The sequence below is a fragment of the Gouania willdenowi genome, chromosome 12 (genome assembly GCF_900634775.1).
Source record: "Gouania willdenowi chromosome 12, fGouWil2.1, whole genome shotgun sequence".
NCBI classification, from domain to species: domain Eukaryota; kingdom Metazoa; phylum Chordata; class Actinopteri; order Blenniiformes; family Gobiesocidae; genus Gouania; species Gouania willdenowi.
Genome location: NC_041055.1, coordinates 26,849,070 through 26,873,510, shown reverse-complemented (window position 1 = coordinate 26,873,510; position 24,441 = coordinate 26,849,070). Strand labels below are relative to the sequence as shown.

The window sequence follows — 24,441 nt, the reverse complement described above, 5'->3', positions numbered from 1 at the left end:
ATTTTTTAAATGTAATTTTATTTTTCTAATTACTTGTGTCATTTTAAGGTAAATTATTCATTATTAAACCAAGGCCCTTTGGCGTCATTTTTTAGGCGTACACAGACGTCTAACTACTGCTGGTAATTTGTTCATAACGATAGATAATGATATCCTTCATTTGTTCCACAAAGGGAAAATTAGCTAATTGTTCATCAGAAAAACTGTCAGTGGATGACTTATTTTATTCATGTGAACTAGTCATTTCTGAACCTCTCTTACTAGTAATCCTAATTAGAAATAATAAAAACATGGATTTAACGGCGCTAAATGAATTTTCGGCAAATACTGTCAAAGGTAAAGACGTAAATAAAGAGCTTGACTCCTGATGTCTCTGCTGCTGATTTGTAGGTGGTCAAGTACTGGCCGGAGATCGGGAAGTGTGGTTACTTGGTGTGGAGGTATCTACTGAGGCGGGATGATCTGGAACCGGCACCGTGGACGCCCGAAGGACTGGAGAGGATCCAAAAGCTTGGCCTTCGTGTTCAGGTTTGTCCCCTGTGCTCCAACCACCAAATTATTCTTCCTACAAATAGAATGAAAAGGCACAAAAGTTTAGTCAGAATTAAAAAAGAAAATAAAACAAATATTTGGCCAAAAAATAAATAAAAAAATGATTTAAACCTGTTAGCTTTTTAGATTCTAATAGAGAAATTATATCAGTTTATTATTGGGCCTGTCAACATCAAACAGGAAGACATTTTTCCTTGTAGAGTTGTACATGAAGTAATTGGAGTTTATATAAAGATTTTTAATAAAGGTATTCAGTAGTAGCTGCTTTAATTCTGAAAATCTTAAAGGGTCCCTCCACTAGTCATGTATTATTCAACATAGTGTTTTACGTAATACCAACAATAAAATGAATGCACGTTACTGCAAGCCCATTATCGTCTAGCATATTGTATCGTGCACTCAGTATCGTCCCACCCCTACTACATAGTTAACAGTATGAATTTTAGCCAAAAATTCTTGCCACGTTGATAAATAAATGCTTAAATACTTTTAAATTCTAAATTTTCACGGTTTCACTTTAAGTAGAGGGTAAGATAATAAGGAAGGCTCGCAGTAGGCTTTACACCGATCTAATCTGCTATATCGGATTGGCCCATATTTTTGCATTTTATGTAATTGATGTAATCGGCTATAATGTGTTAATTCGCCGATCCGATCAATAACGTCTTTGTTGTGAAGAAACTTTCTGTAGATGCTCCCATTGCATTGTTTTAACGTCTCATTTACACCAAAGAGTTGTTTGCTCTACGTGACACGGCTTTATTTCACTCACTTTTGTGCACAAAGGTGAAAACCTATGAGTGAACAGCAAAAATATCTTGGTTGGAGTGAAGCGGCTGAGCGCCGGACTTCTTCCTCAGTCTACCGGCTCTGAAAGTGGGGACAGCGTCTGCTGTTAGTGTGTGTGTTTCTGTGCGCATACCAGAGACTTCTGTTCATTTCAGAGTGTGTGTGTGTGTGTGTGTGTGTGGCCCACTTCCGCTGTGCACCTGTGAATACGGATGCCAGTCAGTAAATATGTGTTTGCTCATAATGCTAATGCTAACAGAGGCTTCACATTGTTCCAGTATGGTCTGCCTCCACAGCTTCATCTCCAACTCTCTGTAGTTGAAGCTATCCTCAGCTCTGGGGTTAACTCCCTTTGCTTCACAGTAGTCATTGAGTATTTCATGTGACTCTAGTTTAACTCAACAGCTGCAACGTTTATTGTGCCAATCACTCAGAAACAGCATTCAGCTTATAATTGATCTGCTCCAGTCTCACTCCGCACATGGTCAAGCGACGAGGGCATTCATTCGCACTTAAAGGGCCACGCACCCACACAAGTCCTGCATGGAAATTCTTCAACTCTTCCACTCCCTCACAATCACAAGGCTGCGTTTATGTCCTGAAACGGTACCGTTTGATTTTCCGTGAATCTGTATCATAGTACCGAAGGAATTTCGGTCGGTACCTAAAAAACAACCTAAATTCATATGATCGGATTGGTGATTCTAAACTCACTAATCGGTGATCGGCCCAAAAATCCTGATGGTGTGAAACCTAGCTAGCAGTAACTTAAAACGGTTGGAAATGTTGAGGTTTCATTTTCAACATGAAACGCTTTATTTCTCTGGATGAATCCCAAACATTTGATACCTGGAAACACACATTTCTACAAAACTATGTATTTCCAGCACTTTGCATGTGACTGTTCTCCACTACAGTATCCTCCAGGTTACCAGGCAGCCATGGCTAACAAAACAAAGAAGGAGGCTTGTGCGAGGCCTGGCCGTGGCAGCCGGGGGAAGCACTACACTAGCAGGGGAAGACCACGGAAACCACGGAAGATGAAGGAGAAAGAGGAGGTCGAAGGAGAGGAACCTGAGGAGGAGCCTATGGAAGCCAGCACGGAGGAGAAGGAGGAGAAGAAGGAAAAGAAGGAGGAACCGGAAAGTAGTGGAGAGCAGCCAGTGAACAAAGAGAGTGGTGGGTGTTTTACAGATAACACTGATGGGAATAAATCAGTCACATGAGAAAATAACTAACTGCTTCCTTCCTCTTTTTGTGTGTGTGTGTGTGTGATAGAGTCGCCACTGGAGTCGGAGCCTCCCGCTAAACGAGTGAAAGTAGAGGAAACATTTGTGCTGACGGACCAGCAGCAGCAGCTGATCAAAGAGGACACGGGCAACAAGAAACTCTGGGACGAAGCCATGGAAAGCCTTAAAGAGGGACCAGTACGGACCTTAACACAATTAAGTTCACAGAAAATGTCTCCAAGAAACCTAAACCTAGAGCAGTATAACCAAGTCCAGCTCCAGGTTCTCCTGAGCAATGTCTGAATACAAAGAATTTTAGGCCTGACTTTGAAAGTTAAAGTGTGTTAGTGTCTTCTTCCTGTTTTACTTCTTAAACTATAGGAACATGCAGTAAACCACTTGTTTAAAAGGGAATTGTTCTTCTGGAAGAATGTAAAATAGGGCACTAGTAGGGCGTAATGTTGTGTGAATGTCCTACTCCAGGGTTCTTAAGGGCCACAAGATGGTTTCCTGCTTTAAAACTCTCAAATTTAATGTTATCAAGTAGTTCTGCAGAAAGTCTGCACCGCTGTACCTCTCGCTTTAAACCCTTATCCTTTACTTTTATTTCATTTATTTTATTCCTATTTTTTGGAGAGAAAACATACAATATATTTAAATTAATTTGCTCTCTTCTGCTTTGCCTCAGTATTCTGACCAAATGCTTTTCAATGAGTTACTGGGACATCCTGACAACAGAGAAAAAAGCTGTTCAAATCAAGATATTTGCCAGTAGTTGGCCCGAAATTTTATGATTATTAATATTTTCACAGGCATTTATTTATTTTTTGGTTTTTTGGTTTTTTTTTTTATGAAATTTGACTCAGTTATGTCAGGTTGGTTCTTAAATTAACCCATCAAGTTTAATCTAGATTGGATCCAGATTGTGCATTTAAAAATAAAAATGTGGATATCCATAAATTTGGACCTAATGTATGATTATTAATAGGGATAGAAATTTCTTCCAAGCTTTTAAAGCAGGGTTTTTCAACCTTGGGGTCGTGACCCCACATGAAATGTCTAGGAATTTATTTAACAAAAACATTTGCTGATTAGAATTATTTTTTTGCATTTTTTTAAATTATTATTCATTTTCAAATCAACACATCACACACAATAAATACCAAACTATACCTAAAATATAAATCTAGTTAAATAAAATGCAGTAGAAAATATCTTGCCACTTTGTGCAGTAATCCTAACTACTCTGTAGATTGTAACACACTTTAATAAACATGATAAAAAAAACTAATTCTAGAAAGAAAGAAAAATGTCTGTCGCAAGAAATTTGGGGTTATGACCTCTGATTTAAAGTGTGATTGATAACCAGATAATTGCCAATATCTGGCAAAGAGGAGATCTGGTGCTAGGTGGGGCAGATTCACTAAAAGTTTGGTGGTATTAAAACGTGTGCAAGCGTCACACCACGCGCTAAGTCCATATAATCAGGACTGCGTGTCTTCAGCGCGTCAGAATGCGCCTTCATTCCATTTAGCGTGTTTCTCTCTAATGAATATGCATAGGAGGCGGATCTCCCAGCGGGAGCAAAAATATGAGAGGAGGAAATGCAAATAAAATAATGCAAGGGACGCAATGTGATTCAAGAAATCTGGAACTGTTTGCGGTGATTGTTTTAGTACGGAAAAATAGTACAACTGAGAAGCAGGTGCAGACACATGCGCAGTTGACATTTAAATGAGCAAAGCGCTCATTTAATTAGGGGCGGTCTGCACCAGTGCTGCTCGTGCACTAATCATTACTGCGTCACTAAAGGATTTAGGGAAGCAACTGAATTACCAACTTTTATTTTAGATCTTAGTGTATCTGCCCCTCAGAATGCTCTTGTTTTATTGAACGATAAAGTTATTTTCTGTATTATCAGCATTATAAAGTTTGTTGCTTTGCAGTGTCCTTCATCTCTTTCATGTTCTCTTCAAAGAATTTTCTGCGTAAGATGGAGCAGATCTTCATGTGCGTGTGCTGCCAGGAGCTCGCCTTTCAGCCCATCACCACCGTCTGCGCACACAACGTTTGCAAGGTCAGTCTTTGCACTAAAGAAAATATATATATATATATATATATATATAATTATTTTTAAAAAGCATATTTGTAAGTGAATATCCTCCGATTCTTTCCCTCCTCAGTCCTGTCTGCAGCGCTCCTTCCGTGCACAGGTGTACACGTGCCCCGCCTGCCGCCACGACCTGGGCAAAGACTACTCCATGAGCCAAAACAAGGCGCTGCAGATGCTGCTCGATCAGTTTTTTCCCGGCTACAGCAAAGGTCGATGAGGTCGACCTGCGCGTGTGTGAGAGTCGCGTACCCGGAGCTCCACTTTTAAAATGCGCACACTCATAATGTACTACTTACTCACGGGCAAGTGTGTATCGCATATACAGCCATTTTCTGTGTACAATCATTCATTTACAAACCTCAGTAAGGACTGACTCCATGTTGTTGTTGTATTTTGTGTCCTTTTCCATTCACCAGCCTGAGCTTCTGTTTTTTTTCACCTTCTTTCACCCAAACGCACACGGAAACTAACGCACAAAAGGAGCCCCGATTCATTCCCTACACAAGCCATCCTAAGATGTTAGATCTTATTTTTGTAGTTGACCCCCTTTTATTGTGTCATATTAATGCAGCACGTTTCCTGTAGTTCCTGCTTTTGATTCCTGCCAACCTGTGTGCATTTTGTGTAACGTGGAGCCATTTCAGAGCTGGTTTAGTTTAATCTGAAAAAGGAAAAAATAAAAGCATGCAATAACAAGATATCTGTGCATGGATTATGACGTAATGCTATTTTTTATTTTGCTATTTTTAGCCCCATAAAACACTTTAATGATGCAGAAAAATATCTCACCTCACCAGGACTCACTTCAAGCTCATTGGTAGAGAATTGAAATAGGCAACTGTGTGTATTTTGTTGAAAAACTCCCATCAAATCTGCAAAATTGTAGTTTTAATATTTCTGATCATGTGTGGATTGGAAATCAAAAGTAAAATAAAAAATATTTCTAAAAGTGAAAGTCTTTTTAGGGACGAGTATTACAGGTTAGCACAAGCTAAAAAACACTATGTTGCTTGCATAAGACTGTTGTCCACAGTCTAATGCATTGATATCTGTCCCTGTTAAATAATGAAACCCTAACCCTATTAAAAAAAACATTTTTAAATAAAGTACTTCTTCATAAATGAAGAAATGCATTCTTTGTAAAAAAAAAAAAAAACAAATAAATAAAATAAATTAAAATAAATAAACATTGTGTTTGGGGAAATTCAGGGTTTTTTTTTTGTTTTTCGTAGGATATTAATATTATTTCAACTTAAATAAATTGCTCATAAATGACGAAAAGCATTCTTTGTTTAAAAATTAATCATTTTTATTTTTTTAAAGATATTAATGCAATTCCCTTTTTATTTCTTATATTCAAATTATTTCAATTTAACCTAAAATTACACTTACATTTAACAACGATAATTATTAAAAGGTTTTTCCTTAACTGCATGTGAGATTAAACGACTGCTCTTCAGCATTTAAAAGGTGTCACATCACAAACCTCAGCGTTTGGATTTTATTACATTGGATTAAGAAAACAAATTATGTTTTTACTTCAATTGTCTTGAGACGATTAATTCAAAATGCAACTCCTGAATATTTTGTGTTCCTTTCAGTAGCTTTGAACGAGCTGCATTGGAGAATATGCTTATATGACAGATTTGTCTATTTCTTTCTAATTTGGTAAAAAAAAACAAAAAACCTACAAATAAAAACCATGTATGATATGTTACACTTCCTTCACTGAGGCACAGTTGATTTGGCATTTCTAAAAATACACGTACCATAACCTTCAGTTATTATAACATGTTTCCATGGACGCCATTAAATGTTTGTTTTTTTGGGGGGGGTTTAGATTTAGATGCAGAGCAGCCTGTCCTCAGGTAGACATTCTGAGATGGAAATGAAAGATTTATCTCCAAACGCTTGTTGTTCTTTCACCTCAGTGACTTCACCAAGGGCATGATGGTGTTGCCAGGCAACCAGAGTCAGATACAACTTCCCTCAGTAATGTTATTGTGAGCTTTGTTAAGAAGATAGTGGAGAACTGCGTTACATTTAGTTTGATTTACAAAATTGCTTAAAACCCTGCAAAATATTAGCAAAGTTACACAACATTTATTAGTACAGTGCAATTCTGTGTCAACCAGGAAAAATGTAAACAAATGACACATGGTTTATTTAATTATTGTTAAAGTGTAAAGAAAAAAGTGGATATTTAACCGTTTCTCCTTTTTATACGTGAAAACTTTTACTTTAAAGAAGTGAAACTCCTAATTTAATTTGTTTTCATAACTTGAAACATTGAAGTTACTGCACCGTCATCTCTGAATTCTATATATATATTTATTTTCCACTGTCATCATCAACATGTTCATTTTATACAGTCATGGACAAAAGCATCGGCACCCCTGGATTTTTTTCCAGAAATTACTGCATTTCTCTCAGAATTAGTTGCAATTACAAATGTTAGAATAGATTAAAATGCTTTTATTGTCATTAAACACAAAGTACAAATAAAGTAGGATAAAACTCTCGTGATGTGAGATACAAAGAAAATAAAGATTAATAAGTGCATTTACAAGGGGAGCCACCAAGACAATAAATGATAAATGTTTTTGGTATACACGTGTGTATTGACTTTATGTGGTAGTTTGGTATTTTGCATTGTATCCTTGTATATCTTAAGTTACTTATTATTAGTTAGGTTTTTTTTTGTTGTTTTAGTACTTATTGTGTATTTCTAGAAGTTCAAACAGACAGAAGCAACATGATTAAAATTGTATGATTAAAAAATGGGGTTGGGATTCAATAAGTCTTCTTCCCACTCCTTTTAAGCAGACATTTTATTGCAAATATACAAGTAAATTGATCTTACATATTATTTTTCAACATCTCTGTGTACAAGGAAACTCCAGAGTTTTTTTGTCCCTGCTCGAAAAAAATAAATGAATGAAATGAGTGCATTGGGAAAAAAACAAAAAAAGCCCTAATTTACATTATTTTACACACAATTGAAAACTATAAAAATAAAAAATAAAAAAAAAGGACAATGCACATAAAGGAAATAAACACATGTATACCAATAACATTTGTAATTGCCAATATTTCTGGGAGAAATGGTGTATTTTCTGGAAAAATTCCAGGGGTGTCGATAGTTTTGTCCATGACTGACACATTTTGAAAAGACGTGACTCTTAAACTCGTTTTTCTTCCCATTTTCAGCTTGATTTCTTTATTTAACCTTTCCAAAATGTCGTGGGTTGGCAGGACTTCACACAGGGTTTACAGGACGTGTCGTGGTGAGCAGTGGCACTGTGTTATTTCGTCAGGTGGTTTTTGGAGGAAAATGGCAAACTGTGTTCAACAATACAATCACGTTGTTGGGAGTAGCAGCAGGTGTGTTCAGATTAGAGTCTGAATATAAACCCCTCCACTTCCACTCACACTCACAGGCTGTTTCTGTTTCCGTTTCAGGACTTCTTCTTCGTTCTTTTTTTTTTTTTCCTTCAATACAAATGCTTCTACTGTATTTCAAGCTAAGTGTGATGTGCATTACTCCCACTGTTGCTGAGTCTTTTTCCAGATTATTTTTTTCTCCGCCGTGACCTTTGCACCTTCTCCCCCTCCTCTGTGAAACCTGCAATACTACTAACAACTTTTTAGACGTCTCGTGGACGCTTGGCTTCAGTGCTGTTGTGTCGTTTACTTTCTATTTTTGCACTCTATCAAAGAAGAAGAAGAAGAAGAAAAAAAACCTGTTTAAAATTTCCTAGAATGCTTTACTGTTCTCATCTTTTTTCTACTGCGTTAGTCGCTTCACTTTCTCTTGTAAACCCAGTAGTCCGTTTTTACGTTGGTTTAAAAAAAAAAAAAAAAAACAACCTCAAAGCATTTGTGGGGGAAAAATGGCAGTCGGAGGAGTTTCATCGCTTCTTTATTGTGATTTGAAGTTTTATACATGTCATATTACTTGATATGTAACTATTAAATATTTGGATTCAAGAGAAGAAACTGTTGTGTGTCTGTTCTGGATTTGACTTTTGAAAGCAATAAGAATGATTTTTCTTTAGCCTTAAAAATGACGTTTAAAGGCAATTTAACTTTAATTTAGCAGAGACACTAGTTTCAATATCATGTCAAACTCAATATTTCATCATTTAATTACTGTTTTTATTACATTGCAACTTTGCATTATTTTAAAAGTAAATGCAAGGGTTTAAATAGATAATAAATTGCACCACATCCTGAATTTGTAATAAACTCAACAAATTTGCTTTTGGAAATCCCCCGGATCACATTTGAAGGTTAAGTAATCTACTCTACGAGGCAAAATAACTCACATTATGTGTGTGAAATTGTAATATATATATATATATATATATATATATATATTGCATGCAAACTGAGCGCCTGCATAAAATCAGTGTTTGTTTAAAATGTAACATATTGATTTTGTTGTCCTTGAAAGCACTTATTTAATATCATAAAAATTATTTTACATTGTAAAGTGTACTATGAAGAACATCTATTTACACTATAAGGTGAGGTGAAAAAAAAATAAAAAAAATCAGTAAAAGGGAAACAACCTTTTATTTTGAAAAAAAAAAAAAAGGATATTGCTTTTCTGTTTGGGAAATACATGTAAGTAGAGTCCCCTAGTGCACAGAATAATAATATATTAAAAAATACAAAACAAAAGTTGGCCAAATAGTCAAGGATTAATTATTATGCACACTTATTTAACCTTAATCTGTGATATTTTAAATACAAATTCATCTTCCTTATTCCTGGTAACTCCACTAAACGCTATATTGCATAGCCAAATACTTGTATTTTCCCGCACGTGTTCAAAATTTGTAAAGACCGTTATTGTTTAAGTAAAACCTACATTTACTTTGCCCAGATCAGAATAAAAAAAACTTTATTTATCCCTGTGGGGTAATTACAAAGGCTAAGAGCAGCATATTAAGAAAATCAAAGAAATTATAATAATAATGAATGAAAACAGCACTAATAATAATAATAAACTGAATAACAAGGCACAAATGAATAATAAGGTGTCAAATGCTTGTGTAAGTAAAAAATAAAAATGATAATAATTAATAAAAATAAAGTAACTTATATATACATATGTAAACTGATTGTCATTTTGCTCTTTTAACAAAAAATATGTTCAAAGTAGAAAGTGTCTAGAGATATGTTAAATGTAACCATAGCCCCCGTAACTGTGGGTACGACCGATGACGTTGCCAGACCTTTTCGATATAAGCGTAATGTGCCTGGTGTTTTTACCGTGTCGTCTAAGGCGCCTTACTCAAGGTTTCTTCCTTCCGCTGCCATGGCTTCGAATCCCACTTTTGACAAATATATATTTTTCATTTTAACATATTTAACACGGCAAATTCCACCTTCAAAAATACATATACGAAAAGAAAAAAAAACATTTTTAGGATATTTCCTGGGTTAGGGCTAAAATAAAAGGGTTAGCAGGGTAGCTAAAAATAATTATGAGTTAAAATAGAACTGACGGAACTTTAAGTCACGTGGTGCACCGATCAGTGACCTAAACTGGCCAATGAGGGGCACTGCGTATGCATAGAGGAGCAGTCTATGGCTACGTTTACGGCCTTTAATGTATTACCATTAAACAAAATATGTACACCTTTTTTCTTGAAAAAGCACATTAAAATGACTTTTTAGAACGATTTTATAACTTCGGGCGATAAACTATGGAGAGTCGCCATTTTGGTCCGGATATGACGCACTTTCGTTGATTCCTGTTTCATGAAATTTTACGGTAGAATATTAAAATAATCTCTGAGCAAAACTGTCAAAAAAAAAAAAAAAAAATGTCAGGACAAACCACAACTACACAGTGTTGTCGTGGACATTCTCTAGTATCACTGTGATAAGTTTCATGAAATTTTACTGTAGAATATTAAAAATAATCACACCCACGTCAAATTGTTGCTTATGTCCTTGTGGCTAAATGATGAACTCTGTCAGGAGAACGTACCTTTTCGTCGTGCATCGTCCAGTCAATGAACATCCTTTCACGCAGCTTTCATCGCAGTTGCTCGCCATATTTGCGCACTTCTAACACTGAACTACACAGCTGTGTCTCGTTAGCACATAGTTGGTGAGAAGGGTGACATTTAATTCTCTCATAACATACAACCTGGATGCTTCACTATTATAATTAAGGAAAAGGTTACGCACAGCTGCTTAGCGCCGAGAGCTAACAAAAAACTACACTTCCCACAATGTAAACACACCTGTTGCGCCTCTACCTCCCACGATGCACCATTTATTTAAAGCGACAGGCCAGGCCGATCAACGAAATTGCGCCATATCATGTCCAAAATGGCGTCTCTCCATAGTTTATGCCAGAAAATATAACATCGTTCTAAAAAGTCTTGTTTTTTTTAATAAAAAATGTCCACATATTGTTTATTGGTCACACATTAAACACTTGTTATATACATTTACATTACAGGCACCCTTGAAAATGCATCATATTTTGATTTTGTTGACTGTGAAAGTACTTATTTTATATTTTTATAAAAAAGGATTTTATGTTGTAAACTTACTTTAAGGTACTGTGAAAAACATTGATCTACAGTATAAGGTGAAGGGGAAAAATGACCAGTAAAAGGAAAAACAACAAGAAAAGATGAAGTTATTCATTTCATGAGGTCCTAAAAATCTAGCTTTTCTGCTTGGGTGAAGTCCCCTGGTGGACAGAATAATAAAATCAAATTATCAAAGATGTTATACGCACTTATTTAACTTTGTGATATTTTATTTAATGTTTCACTGTAGGCTATATTTGTTAATTCTTCCCACACGTGTTCAAAATTTGCAAAGATAGTTACCGTTTAAGATTAATACCAATATTGTCCTTTTCAGAATGAGAAACTGTTTTGAAAACAGAAAAGTTGCTGTATTGCGTTGTTTTTCCTCATTATTATTACATAATAAAATTGTAAAATAATGCAATTTAAAGTAAACTACAGTGATACCATGGTTTTAATTCACTCAGACTGAAGCATTCAAAGTGTTCTTTGTCGTTTTATTATCACAGAAGCACAACAGGTACCACTATGCATGTGAACACTTAAACTTATACTATCAATGAAACAAAGTTCAAAGGAATGCTTATACAAAACAAACAATCAAAACATCACAGCATGTTTTTCTTAACCTCCTAAAAAACAGAAACAAAAAGAGCTCTACGTGGTTTAATGACCAATAAAAATGGCAGAAAGACGCTAAAGCACTTTGGACTTCTTCCCTTCACTCTGTACCAACAACACAATGACCTACAGATCTGCATTTTGGGACTGAAGTGCCAGAGCAGCATTCCTCTCTTTTCTTTTTGTGACATAACAGTCTAAATAAATGGACTCACTATCCAGCTATACAAGTACCATTAGTTAGACCTGATACTTTCGAGTTTCTACTAAAGAAAAACCAAAGGGGCGAACACTACTGAGGTTATTATTGCTACAAAATAAACTGTGCAAGTATTCTTCTTTAATTTGGACAGAAACCCTTAGTTAAAACTTGTTTTTAAACCAATCAATCAAAGCAAAGCCAGAGTACCAGAGTATAAACTGATCACCTTTATGTTGGACATTCAAAAAATCATAACCCCCTCCCCCTGCTATCAGAATAAAGACTATTATAATGGAAAACAAGCAGGAGCCAAACTAGCCACGTTAGCTGGAATATGGTGACAAAACAAAGATTCCCTCCTTTTACATGCGACAACAAAATGTTTAGTCAAAGCAGAATATTAAAAACACAGCGATAGAGGCTGGAAACAAGAGCTACAAACTCCCTTAAACCCAAAGCACACAAGAAGGAGAGTATTTGCATACAGAGCGAAGCCCAGGGTTAATGTGGCGGAAACATGTAAAGCGTGAGGGTGGAAAGGTTGTCATGGAGGAGGAGGACTAGTCCTCGTCCGAGGAGTCCCTGTCGAAAGTGTAGGCCATGAAGAGAACGTCGGGTCGAGGTGGGACAAGGGCATGGCCCGGTTTCACAAGCTCGAAGCCCAGGAAACTGAAGGTACGCACCAGTTTAGCTGCAGGGAACAAAGGCCACAATAATCCCATTAGCCACACTGAATAAAGGTGTGTGTGTGTGCGTGCGCTGGCGGTAAACACCTACCACGATCATCTCGGTTCTTGTAAAAGCAGACAAACACGCTAACGACTTTCAGGTGTTCTTCGGCATACTCCAGGAGAGCCGCGAAACTGGAGGGAGAGCAGACGACAGCATCAGTTAGAAAAAATAAAAACAAACAGACGTAAAGAAAACGGGCTCTGGCTGAACTTCATAGTTCCTTCAACAAGAACCGAAAGCTTTTATGGCAAAAGCCGTTTTAACATTTCATCAGTAGGGCCTACCAGAGGCACTTTCAGTTATTACCAGTGGGAATTACATTTCAACATGTCAAAATGTAACCGTAACCCTAACACATGTTAAATTTAAATATATGGAAAACTATTTTAACATGTTACAAATATAGTTTCCCCGGTAGTAATTACATTTTGACTAGTTAAAACTTATTTACAGATATCAGTAACTCATTTTTTACATGTAAGAATAACAATTATAGATATCTACAATTCAATTTCCACATGTTAAAAAACTATTGTAACTAGTGAAAATGTATTTTCTCATTTCAGATATTAATAATTGCATTCTGAATATGTCCAGTTATTACTAGTAACAATTATATTTTAGATATCTGAAATTACACTCACTAGTTACAATGCCAAGCTGACATATCAGTCATTTAATTCTGACTAGTCAGAATTGAATTTCAGATATCTACAATTATATTATTTATGATATCTGAAATGTAAGAACAAATATGGATATCTACCATTAACATTATTGCGAGTGAAAAATTAAAATTTGATATCTACAGTTAACATTGTTACTCGTGGGAACAGAATTGTAGATAAACAATTACAACTAGTCAAAATGCTGAAATTGATTCATAGATATCTGAAATTAAATTTGAATCAAAGTCAATGGGACATTTCGACTGGTAGTAATGCAGTTTCAGATATCTACAATAGTGATTAACACTAGTGTGAATTGAATTCTAATTATCTACAATAACAAGTACTGCTACTTATTAAGTGTTAAAATGGCTTGCCATAATGATTTCACTGATTGTGTTTAATTCATTGGTTCCCACCTCTCCTTGCTGCCTTCAGGTAAAGGGTCGAGCGGTATCTCCACGTAGAGTGCTCCGTTGCTCAGGACAGCGTCCCACTGAATCGTTTTGGTGACGGTAGGACAGCTTTGGAAGTGGAGAATTCCAGGGCGACCGTTCCCTGCTGGCTCTCCTGTTACAGTCAGCTTACGGTCCTAGGAAAACAAAGCCCAGATAGAACCAGTGAAACCAGTGTTTTAAAATGTTTGTTTCTTCTCATTGTACAAAAAAAAAAAAATAGGATTAAATTAATGAAAATGTGACAAATGTGAAAAGTTTTGGAGACTATAGAGAAGGTTTATAGTCAGTTTCAGGATGTACAATGTTTATTTCTTGTTCGATTATTTACTGTATCGTTATACAACTATGTATGCATACATGTTGGTCTTTTGATACTGTATACATATTTAAACATTTGGAACTAAAAGATGTAATGTCATATTATATTTGTACAATCTGTTCCCAATTAAAATTTAAATTACAAAAAAGAGACTCCATTAGCAGCTAACTTTTTTTTTTACAACACTATGGCTTGACTTAAGTCAGTGTTCAACCTTGGGGTCATGACCCCATGTGGGGTCACCTGGAATTTAAATGGAGAGGCCTGAAATGTCTAGTAATTGATAAAATTAATTACTAAGTAAAAATACATTTAACATTTTTTTCTTTTTCTAAATTGTTTATTCTTTTTCAAATTAAAACGCAACACACAATGAGAAACAGCTATTCTGTACTTTCACTTTCTAAAATGCAGTATAAAGAAAAGAGGAAAAAGAAACAAAATTAATCAAAATATTAAGTAAAATACAGTCTAAACACACTGACAAGATGTGATTAAAAATTAATTCTAGAAAAAAAAGAAGTCGTCGTTGGTGTGGCTAACAATTTGTGATGTAAAAATGGGGTCACGGTCCAAAAAAAGTTTTGGAACCACTGACTTAACTTAAGATATTTATAACTTATGAATAAGAAAGCTGGAATTAAAGTATTAATAAGCTTCATGATATTAAAAGCATTACTATTTTTAAATCTCTAACACATTTGTTCATCTTCAGTATCTTTCCTACCATTTAATATTCATTGAAACAACTTGTTTTTTAGGAAAAACAACTAGTAAAAAAAAGCTAAGGGGTGAAAAAACAAAAAAACTAACATTTGAGTGAAATGATGTGTCTGTTTTCTGTGACTTACTGAATAGAGTGGCTGAGCTGAAGACGAGTGATCCCGTGTGCCATTCCCTCGCCCACCTGGGATCTTCAGGGGTGGGAGAGGGACATCAGGAGCACCACAGAGGCCCCGGGCTGCGGGTACTACTACAGTGCAGGGACAGACTGGAGGAGGAAAGGAAGAAAAATCAATCCAAATGCATCTTTTATGGAGTGTGTATCTTTGATTTAAAAAAACAACAACAAAAAAAAAAAAAAACACGCATCAGCAGGACTTTTGAAAGAAAGATGAAACCATTCATCTCATTTCTTTTATTAAACTGAATATTATAGCAAACTAAATTGCTGTGCATTCTTTAACATACAGGTCTGAGCACTCCAAACAAAGGGGCTCTGTGTTACTGTAAAGCAAAGCCTTGACCCGTGAGGAGGAAAAAAAAAAAAAAAAAGGATTCAACCAAGTAAAAGAATCTGCTACAACCTTCATCCTGCTCAAGTTACAGCTGAGTTGGCAAAAAAAAAAAAGAAAAAAGGAGAGTATACAGAGGCACACTTCTAATAAAACCTCCACCAAATCTACAATAGGTTAGTTTTGGGCAGAATTATTTACATCACAACGTTCCTAGAGGTTTTCACCTTTAAAAATATTTCATCAAAACACTAAAAATAAAAAAAAATAAAAAACCATGGCAATTTTAAGCCAAAAGTTATGACCACCAGACAGGCCTTTTATTTATCTTTGGACATCAGTTACATAATAGTCAATGATCTCGCTCTCTCTCTGCTCACATGGTTTAAGTTGCAGGAAATGCCGAGACTTCTTGCGACATCGTTTCATGTTTCCTCATGTTTTTCACTCCTTCGGGGCCATTCCAACATTTTATTAGCTAAAGCCAGTTCACATTCTCAAGTTCATGCTGAATGAAGCGCCTGCAGGTGATAGGTGACAAAACCAGACCCAAAGAGACCAACCGATATTCAAGGACCTGAATGTGGTCTGTACATCGTATCCAAGGCAGATGTAGATGTTACACCTTGCATGGTTTATGTTACAAATTGTTTAACAAACTACAATGGAAATATAAAATAGAGATTGGTGTATTTTTCTATTCAGCATCTAATGGATTACAGAAATGGTGGCCGTATATCAATGCTTTGTCTGTGGGCTCCATGTTAATCACCCAAAACAACAACAAACGATCCAAAAAAGGTCAGGAACCACTGATTTAATATTAAATCCTGTTAAGTACAGGATTAAGTCAGGCCTCAAGGCTTTACACACGCGTATCCACGTCAAACACAATGAATAACATTAAATAATTTACGAAGAAATGTTAATATTGACATTAATTAAGCTATTCATAAAAGCTATTGGTTAATTTTTAGGCTATAAAGCTTTCAAGTGTAGCCAACGACCCGTTTTATTTCCTACCTCAGCGTAGTTAAAGGGATCTAACTCAATAAATGGGATAATATGAAGAAAATGGCTTCACACACCAGATCAATTGATATTTTTCTGTTTTTAAAGAGTCGATTTGACTGTCCGTGAGTGTTTTCCTATGACGCAGCTAAACCACAATGACGTAACACAAGTTCAACATCATTAGCAGTTAAAGCTACGTAGCTAGCTTTTTAAGCTAGCCACAAAGTCAACAGCTGTAATTTATTTATACATGACATTATAACGTTAAAAACACAGTAACCCAATTGCACGAACTGATTAAAAGCAATGTTCAAGATGACATGGCTGTAAATTCACACGGTGACTAAGGTTTTTTAACTTCCTACTTGTGGCTACAGGCTAGTTAACTTAGCCACCCCTCCCCCACACCATCGCAGTTAGCACGGATGAGCTAATTTTCTACTTACTTCCCGATCATGTCACAGATATTACTACTTGTGTCCGCCATAGTGGTAGAGAGCTGCTTTTTTCCTTCCTTCTCACGAGCAAAACAATGACTGTTTAGGATCCGCTGGAGGTTGGATTTTACCATCCGGCCTCGGGTAGAGACACGACGGCCTGACTGCTCTCTGCTATGCTCTATGGGTAAGTGGACCAGCGGAGCGTCGGAGGCTGCTAAAAACAGGAAGAGCTCAAGAGTTACTCATAGATACGCAGTGCAGCTTCCGGTCTGGCTTCAAAATAAAGGTTTGAAGACAACTGTGTGGAAAAAAGTTCATGTTCTTCATAACGGAACGCAGTGTAATAATGCTCCTCTGAATGGAGAATTTTTTTCTCTATGATTTTTAGATTTTGTCTGTTTATAGGACTTCGAGTCCAAAATAAACCCTATCGATCTATCGCAACTGGCGGCGCGGGGGCCAACATGCAGCCCTCAATCTTGTTTTTTATGGCCCCCAAAGTAAACACACACAAAGTGACTCCAACATTTCACAGAAAACTACACACATGAAATACCAAAAATACACTAAATGACAACAATTATAAAGAAAATTACTCCATAAACATGAGACGACAACAAAATGACTAAAAATATATACAAAACAACAAAAATACACAAAAGGCTTCCAAAAACATACAGAGCAACAACATGAAACATGAAAAAGAAGAAAAATGTAAAACATTTCAACAAAAACCCAACAATAACACCGAAACCTTTGTTCTTTCCCTTTTTAACAATCAGACTGGTCATCATTCTAAATAATGATATATATATATATATATATATATATATATATATATATATATATATATATGTCTGTATATATATAGACATATCGATAATGTAGCCCTCAAAAGAGAAAATCACGTTTTTGTTGCCTCCACTGTAATGAAGTTAACCATCCGTGGCCCAGAGCAACGATAACTAAAACTTTTATTATTCATTTCTTATTTCTATTTATTTTTCTAACCATTTTAAGTCTGGGCTTGGTTGTTGGTATAATATTTGCACAAATACAGTTTTTTGCATGTACTTTATATATTGTATGTAGTTTATAATGGGATTTTAAGAACTGAAAGTAACATACTGTTTTCTAGAATACCACCACATTTTGGATAGTTTAATGCTCCCAGCTTGATGGAAACATAATGGGAGTGGTCCCCTCCGGTTACAACATACGTTTAGTACGGATATCTATAAAATGTTAAAAACTGGATTTTTATTTTGAAACAGGAAACAGGTCAGCGTTGGTTGAAGAGACACACCTTCACGATGTTATGCTAATGCTAAACATAAAGAATTGCAGGAACGTTGAGGATATTGGTGAAAAACACTAAAGTTAATGATTTTAGAAAAATGTGAGCTCATCTGTCCTGTGTCATAATAAATACTGGCAGACAGATATTGTAGATAAAACATGTTGTTAAACAAACTTATGAAACTAAAGACAGTTTTAAGGTTGATCAGATAAACGGGCCAGGTTGTGCCAGAGGGCGTCAGTGGAAAATTACTGGTAGTAAAGCATTGTGGCAGCAACACTAACCGCATTTTCACAAACCAGCTTTTGACACGTATATTTTATTAATTATATTTTGTTGATAATATGGCGTCTTAGCAACGCATTGCTAGCCTTGCCAAGCATTTGGTAAACCAGAATTTAATTTCCAGTTACGTCAAAAATAGCATCAAACGTCAAAAAAAATATTAAAAAAAAAAAAAAAAAAATGATTTACTCTTCAAATGAGAAATACGACAGAAAACTTTATTTTATTTTTATTTGCATTTAAATCAACTTCAGCAATCTTTCAAATCGACTTCAAACGTGATGATTGTTTTTTTCCACCAGAGGGAGACAAAATCAAATACTATTTTGAAGCTAATCGTGACGTAGATGTTAATTAATTTACGTAATTTTAGTAAGACCAAAAACAAAAAAAACAAAAAAAAAAACAAGAAGACTTGCTACTACTGCACTTTGCACGTACGTCACAAATTTAAAAGTTCAGTGTCGAATATATATTGTTTAATAAATCATTTCAGGTGTCAGGTGACATTTATTGCTAATTCTTACAAACACACATGGCAAATAAATTGAAGAATCTTACCGAAGCTCCATTGCTCCCGTTGGCCGATATCGTTACTTTCGGGAATTTTCTCTTCCAGCGTCGGTGTCACATGACCAATGGAGCGTAACTTGATTGGCTGGACGTTGGATAATTGAGGAGGGGATCGATTGCTTTTCCTTGGTTTCCCGGATGTTGTCATGAACGGCAGTTGAATTTTTTGACACAAAATTTTTTGCAGGTGAATTTTTAAACACTGAATTTTTTGCAGGTGAATTTTTAAAACAATGAATTTTTTGAAGGTTAATTTTTTGACACTGAATTGTTTTATGTTAAAAAAAAATGTAAAACTTTAAAAAAAAAGAAAAAAACAAGTGTCAGGAATAATAATAATAATAATAATAATAATAATAATAATAATAATAATAATAATAATAATAATAATTAATAATAAGCATGCTAGAAATACAAATTCAAACTCTGATGGCACAGATTTACTTCCATACATGCGGGCTGCCTGGGGGCCGCGGGCCCCATGTTGGTGACGCCTGCTTTACATGAAAAATGGCTTTAGCTAATTTCACTAAGTTAATAATAATTAAAATATTTTTAAAGCAAAAATAATTCAAGTAGAGTGAACTCAAAGTACAGACACATACTAAATATAAAATTATTTTAAACAAGGTAAATACTGGAAACTCAAGATACACATCTTATATAGGTTTTGTAAACTTACTGATACATTATGATAAAATACTGTACACTCATTTAAGTTCACCTTACTCAAACATATTAAGGCAAAACATTTACATATTCTTTTAGTAAGGGGAACCTTTTAGATATTACAGAAATTTTCATTTTACATTATCAACCAAAAGTGGAAAAATCTATACACATTATGCTCAGTGTGTCAATGAAATGGTCGTTGAACACCAGAATGTGTCGGCCCGGGGACAAGTGGGTATAAAAAACCTCACTTTATGTTTAAATGAGAGTAGAGTGAGATTATAGTTACATAAAGGACTCTCGGCCACATTCACATAAGAAGCATTTTTAATCGCAGCACAAGTGCTAAATTAATTTCAAGTTTTTTTTTTTGTTTTGTTTTTTTGCATAAAGTAAATTCATCCCATCAATCCCCAAACATGGAAATGATTAATTACATCAGTCCCAGTCATCCCAGCAGGCACATCAATCAACGTGGACAAAGATGGACCAAACCATTACAATAAAAAGAAGGCATTGATTAAAAAAAAGAAAAAAAAAAGTTTAAAATACAATTATTAATAAGAAGAAACAAACACACCATAAGATACAAAAAAACAAAACAGATTTAAGACATTTAACGTGCTTCCCTATGATGGTTTCAGTGAAATCAATCTCAGATCATATCAATTTGTGTTCACACTGTTATATAATATAATCCGACATAGTCTGGTGCGGTTTGTTATTTTGGCCATTTCTGTTGCCAAAATTGATATTATTGGTTTTTTTTGTGCTTTGTTGGCGTTCAAATAAACCAGAAATATTGGGGTTTTTTTTCCCCCATCGCTCGCCACCATTTTATGTCACAATTTTCAAATGGTGACAGGCACTCCTAACATGTAATTACTATTACTAATTATATTCTTACCAGCCATAATAAAAATAAAAAGCCAAAAAGGAGAAATCTGCATGCCCACTTGCAATGTTGAAAAACCATCATATCCTGTTGATTACAATATAGATAATTAACAATTATATTAAATCAAAGAATTAAGTGAATCTACTAGTAATTCTAACCTGCATTCTGAAAAGTATTGGTACATTTTTAATACATGAATTGTATGCATGCGGTATCTGAAGAAATTACTTTCTGCCATGTGGAAATTATATAATAGCTAATAATTTGTCAATATAAAAAATTAAAACCATTAGAGATAAACCTGAACACCACTATAGGTTACTGAGGGTAGTCAAAAACTAAATTCTAGACAAATATACATCATTATTGAAAACAATGGAAAACAATGGAAAATTTCAAATTTTCTGGCGGCCATATTGGATTTTCAAGATGGCAGCCACTCCATAATTATTTTTAATATGTACCATGATATTACTTATATGCAAAAACATAGGTTTAAACACCAAGTATATGATTGTATGTAACATAGAAGGGTCATTACTAAACAAGCCAAAACAACAATAAAGTCAATTTTGGCGAGAACTTTTAATTTTAGGCATATTTCTGACATACCGCACCAGACTAACACCCATGTAATGAGATTACATCACTTTGAGGTCGTTTTGACTTCATTGAAGCACTGAAAGATCAAAACGAGCCTTTTCACAGTATTTAAACCCATCATTTCCAGCTTTTCTTTTCATTTCAACTCAAGGTTTCACTCGTCGTCGGATCAGACAACAGGAAGTGGTGAAAAAACCGTGGATACGGACAAAAATACAAAATGTTCCATGAATCCCAACAACACTTTAAACACACAAACACACACTGAGGCCATCTTCAGTCGGAGATTACTCAACGTTGGATTAAGTATTGCTGCTTGCACGCAGGGTGGATTTAAATGTTAATCTGGACACATTTTTTTTTTGTCTCTTTTTTATGTAAATACAATAATATTAATTAATAATAATGACATTGTGAAATGAGTTTCAAGTTTTTTTCAGGTTATTTTTTTGCTCATGGACTCTCAAAGATTAATATCTTCTACATGGAAGCAATGCAGTCTGATGGGAAACCAACTACAGCAGTGGTTCACAGCCATTTTTGGATCGTGACTCAATATTTATGTCACAAATTTCTGGCGTGCACCATTATTTTTTTTTTAGAACAATACACACTATAACAATTGTGTACATTTTTAATCCTTTTCAAATATGGTTTGAATCAGTAAATATTTTTTACACATTCCAGGCGACCCCATTTGAAATTCAAGCGACGTCACATGGGATCACAACCCCATGGTTGAAAAACCCTTAACTACACTATTGTGAATGTTGGTTATTTCTAATAAATCCCGACACCATTGATCAGTTTTTTTTACCAACATGGAACTACTTAATAATTCAGTCTCATCTTAACCCTCCTATTATCATTGGGGTCAATTTGACCCCATTCAATATCATTCAAGAAATAATAGTTAATTTATTTTTTTGCTTCACGCTTCATGACTTTTTTTAATTTGATTAGTACAATTGATTAAGCATAAAATAATCATGATGATATTTGTCAATGAGCTGAACACATATTGCACACATTGGTGTTCCTCTGGGGTCAATTTGACCCCAAGATGTTTCTAGCTCTGTAAAACTTGTCCCTGTTGTGCATTAATGTTGTCAGTAAATTTGGATGAAAACTATTTAAGATAAATTAATTATAAATTAAAAGTTTGGTCTGATAGTGGCGTTAAAGAACAGGTCATGGTTTCATTATTAAAGAGGTTATTTATGTATTATATTTATGACACAAAAACTTGAAATTTTCTGGAGGCAAATATCACTGGGTTTTGGAATGACCCCAAGGCAGGGATGGACTGGTCATCTGGCATACTGGGCATCGTCCCAGTGGGTGAAAGTGGGACGATCCAGTCTGCTACGTTTTCTTTCTTTCTTTGTTTTGGTGAGCGAATAGAGGCAGACATGGTAACAGGTGGTCAAAAATGGTCCAAAAGTGGCAAAAACGTTGCAAGAAAAAAGTGACTCAAAATGGGCCAAAAAGTCGAGTGGCAAAAAATGGGCAAATAAAGATAAACCAGGTGGTATTTAATGGCAAAGTGTAGCTTAAACGGTCAAAATGTGGCAAACAATAGGGAAAAAGGGCAAAAATTTGGAATAAAAAGAGGCAAAATGTATGGAAAAAGGGAAACGTGGTATTTATTGGGCAAAAGTTAACTTATTTGGATGAAAAGTGGAGAAAAAAAATAAAAAATAAAGGACAAAAATGGGATAAAAGTGTCAAAAAGAACTTGAAAAATTTGACAGAAAATAAGGAAAATGGAAAGGGATATTTATTTAGCAAAAGGTAGCTAAAGTGTCAATAGTTTTTGAAAAGGGGCAAAAATGGGACAAAAGAAGTTCCAAAAATGGTAAAAAGTTTCCATCTTTTAAAGTTTTCTGGGGAATAATAATTAAAATTAAGACATAAAGAGCCACATGTAGAGAATCACTGACTTAATAACGGCTTCTACGTGGTGTCGCTGATAATGTAGAAAATGCCAGTCCCAGTCCATTCCTGCCCCAAAGGTAAAATGTGAGGATAAATAGGAGGATTAAAGTCACAGCCTCATCAATTTTGTTACAGTTTACATATTTGTCTGAAGCCGCTCTGCCTGCTGGGAATAATCTTGACACATACGTAGCTGAAAGCTCCTCAGATGCTGCAAAGTGATGTTAAACCGTCCAAAAGAAAACAGTGCATTTCTCCAAATCTCTCAAACCAACAAAGACAATAGTCTCTTACTTAACATCAGTAATTATAAATACAATCTGAATCTTTTCCAGCAACAAACATTCAAAGCTTTAACAGTTTCTAGACAGAGGAAGTGTGTGAGTTTTGGAGAAGCTCCAAGTGTTTAGTGAGAGCGTCTCCAGCAGCACCAACAAAGGCTCACACAGTCAGAAAATAAACAACTTTTTAAAGAAAAAAAAGATCTCAATTTTAAAGACATTTTGGCATTTCCTCTATTATATTTCCTTTAAATAAGATTTTTTTGTTAATCATTTTCCAATTCAGGAGCTAAAAATTATACAGGCTTTTCCTAAATAAGTAAAAATCATGTCTGAAAGCGCAGACAGCCATTAGGATAATAGGACATAATCAAACACAACCAAAGAAGGTTTTTAGATTATGGAAATTATTACATTTGAAGTGGATGAAATCTAAATTATTATCATCATTATCTGCATCAACTTTGTTTTATTTGCTTTGTTGAAAGGCACGATTTCCCATTTTTATTAGCTCCACATTTCCAATTAGAAGACAGACACTAAAAAAAAAAATATAAAAATAACTAGAAAACAAAGAAGGAAAAAAAGGAAAAAAGAGAAAACAAAAATTTTAAAAAGAGAGAAAAAAAGAGGGATAAAAAGAGAGAAGTATAGAAAAAAATAGAAAAATAGAGAAAAAAGAGAAAAAGAAATAAATGAAAATAGACCAACACTGAACTTATTAAAGTTAAATTTGATGAGGGCTCGTTTCACTTTGATTTTGTCATTTGCATGAAAATGATCTTGTAATTAAAAAAAAAACTTTTACCCTGGTAAAAAATTTATATTTGACCAATTAACTGCTTTAATTTCTTCTGTTGGTGCTGCTGGAGACGATCTGGAGCAGAGATACATTATTAAAAGATACTTTTAATATTAACTGAAATGTAATTTAACCTGCATATGGGAGCATTTAG

At 34.9% G+C, this 24,441-nt stretch overlaps 2 protein-coding genes across 2 annotated transcripts in view; one reads left to right on the top strand and one right to left on the bottom strand.

Annotated features, from left to right (window-relative positions):
* Positions 1–5,381, top strand: part of uhrf2 (ubiquitin like with PHD and ring finger domains 2) — a 33,901-nt gene extending 28,520 nt beyond the window's left edge. Inside the window, exons 12-16 of the mRNA XM_028463634.1 lie at positions 391–528; positions 2,259–2,520; positions 2,620–2,768; positions 4,549–4,647; positions 4,754–5,381. Of these exons, the coding sequence (XP_028319435.1) occupies positions 391–528; positions 2,259–2,520; positions 2,620–2,768; positions 4,549–4,647; positions 4,754–4,900 (795 nt within the window). The 3' untranslated portion in view covers positions 4,901–5,381. The remainder of the gene's footprint in view (positions 1–390; positions 529–2,258; positions 2,521–2,619; positions 2,769–4,548; positions 4,648–4,753) is intronic.
* A 6,345-nt stretch (positions 5,382–11,726) lies between these two features.
* oaz1b (ornithine decarboxylase antizyme 1b) lies at positions 11,727–17,147 on the bottom strand. The gene is given in 6 exon segments (XM_028463201.1): positions 11,727–12,760; positions 12,847–12,932; positions 13,889–14,061; positions 15,098–15,184; positions 15,186–15,237; positions 16,942–17,147. Coding segments are annotated over 6 exon segments (654 nt in total). The 5' UTR covers positions 17,067–17,147; the 3' UTR covers positions 11,727–12,629.
* Between the last annotated feature and the right edge of the window lie 7,294 nt (positions 17,148–24,441).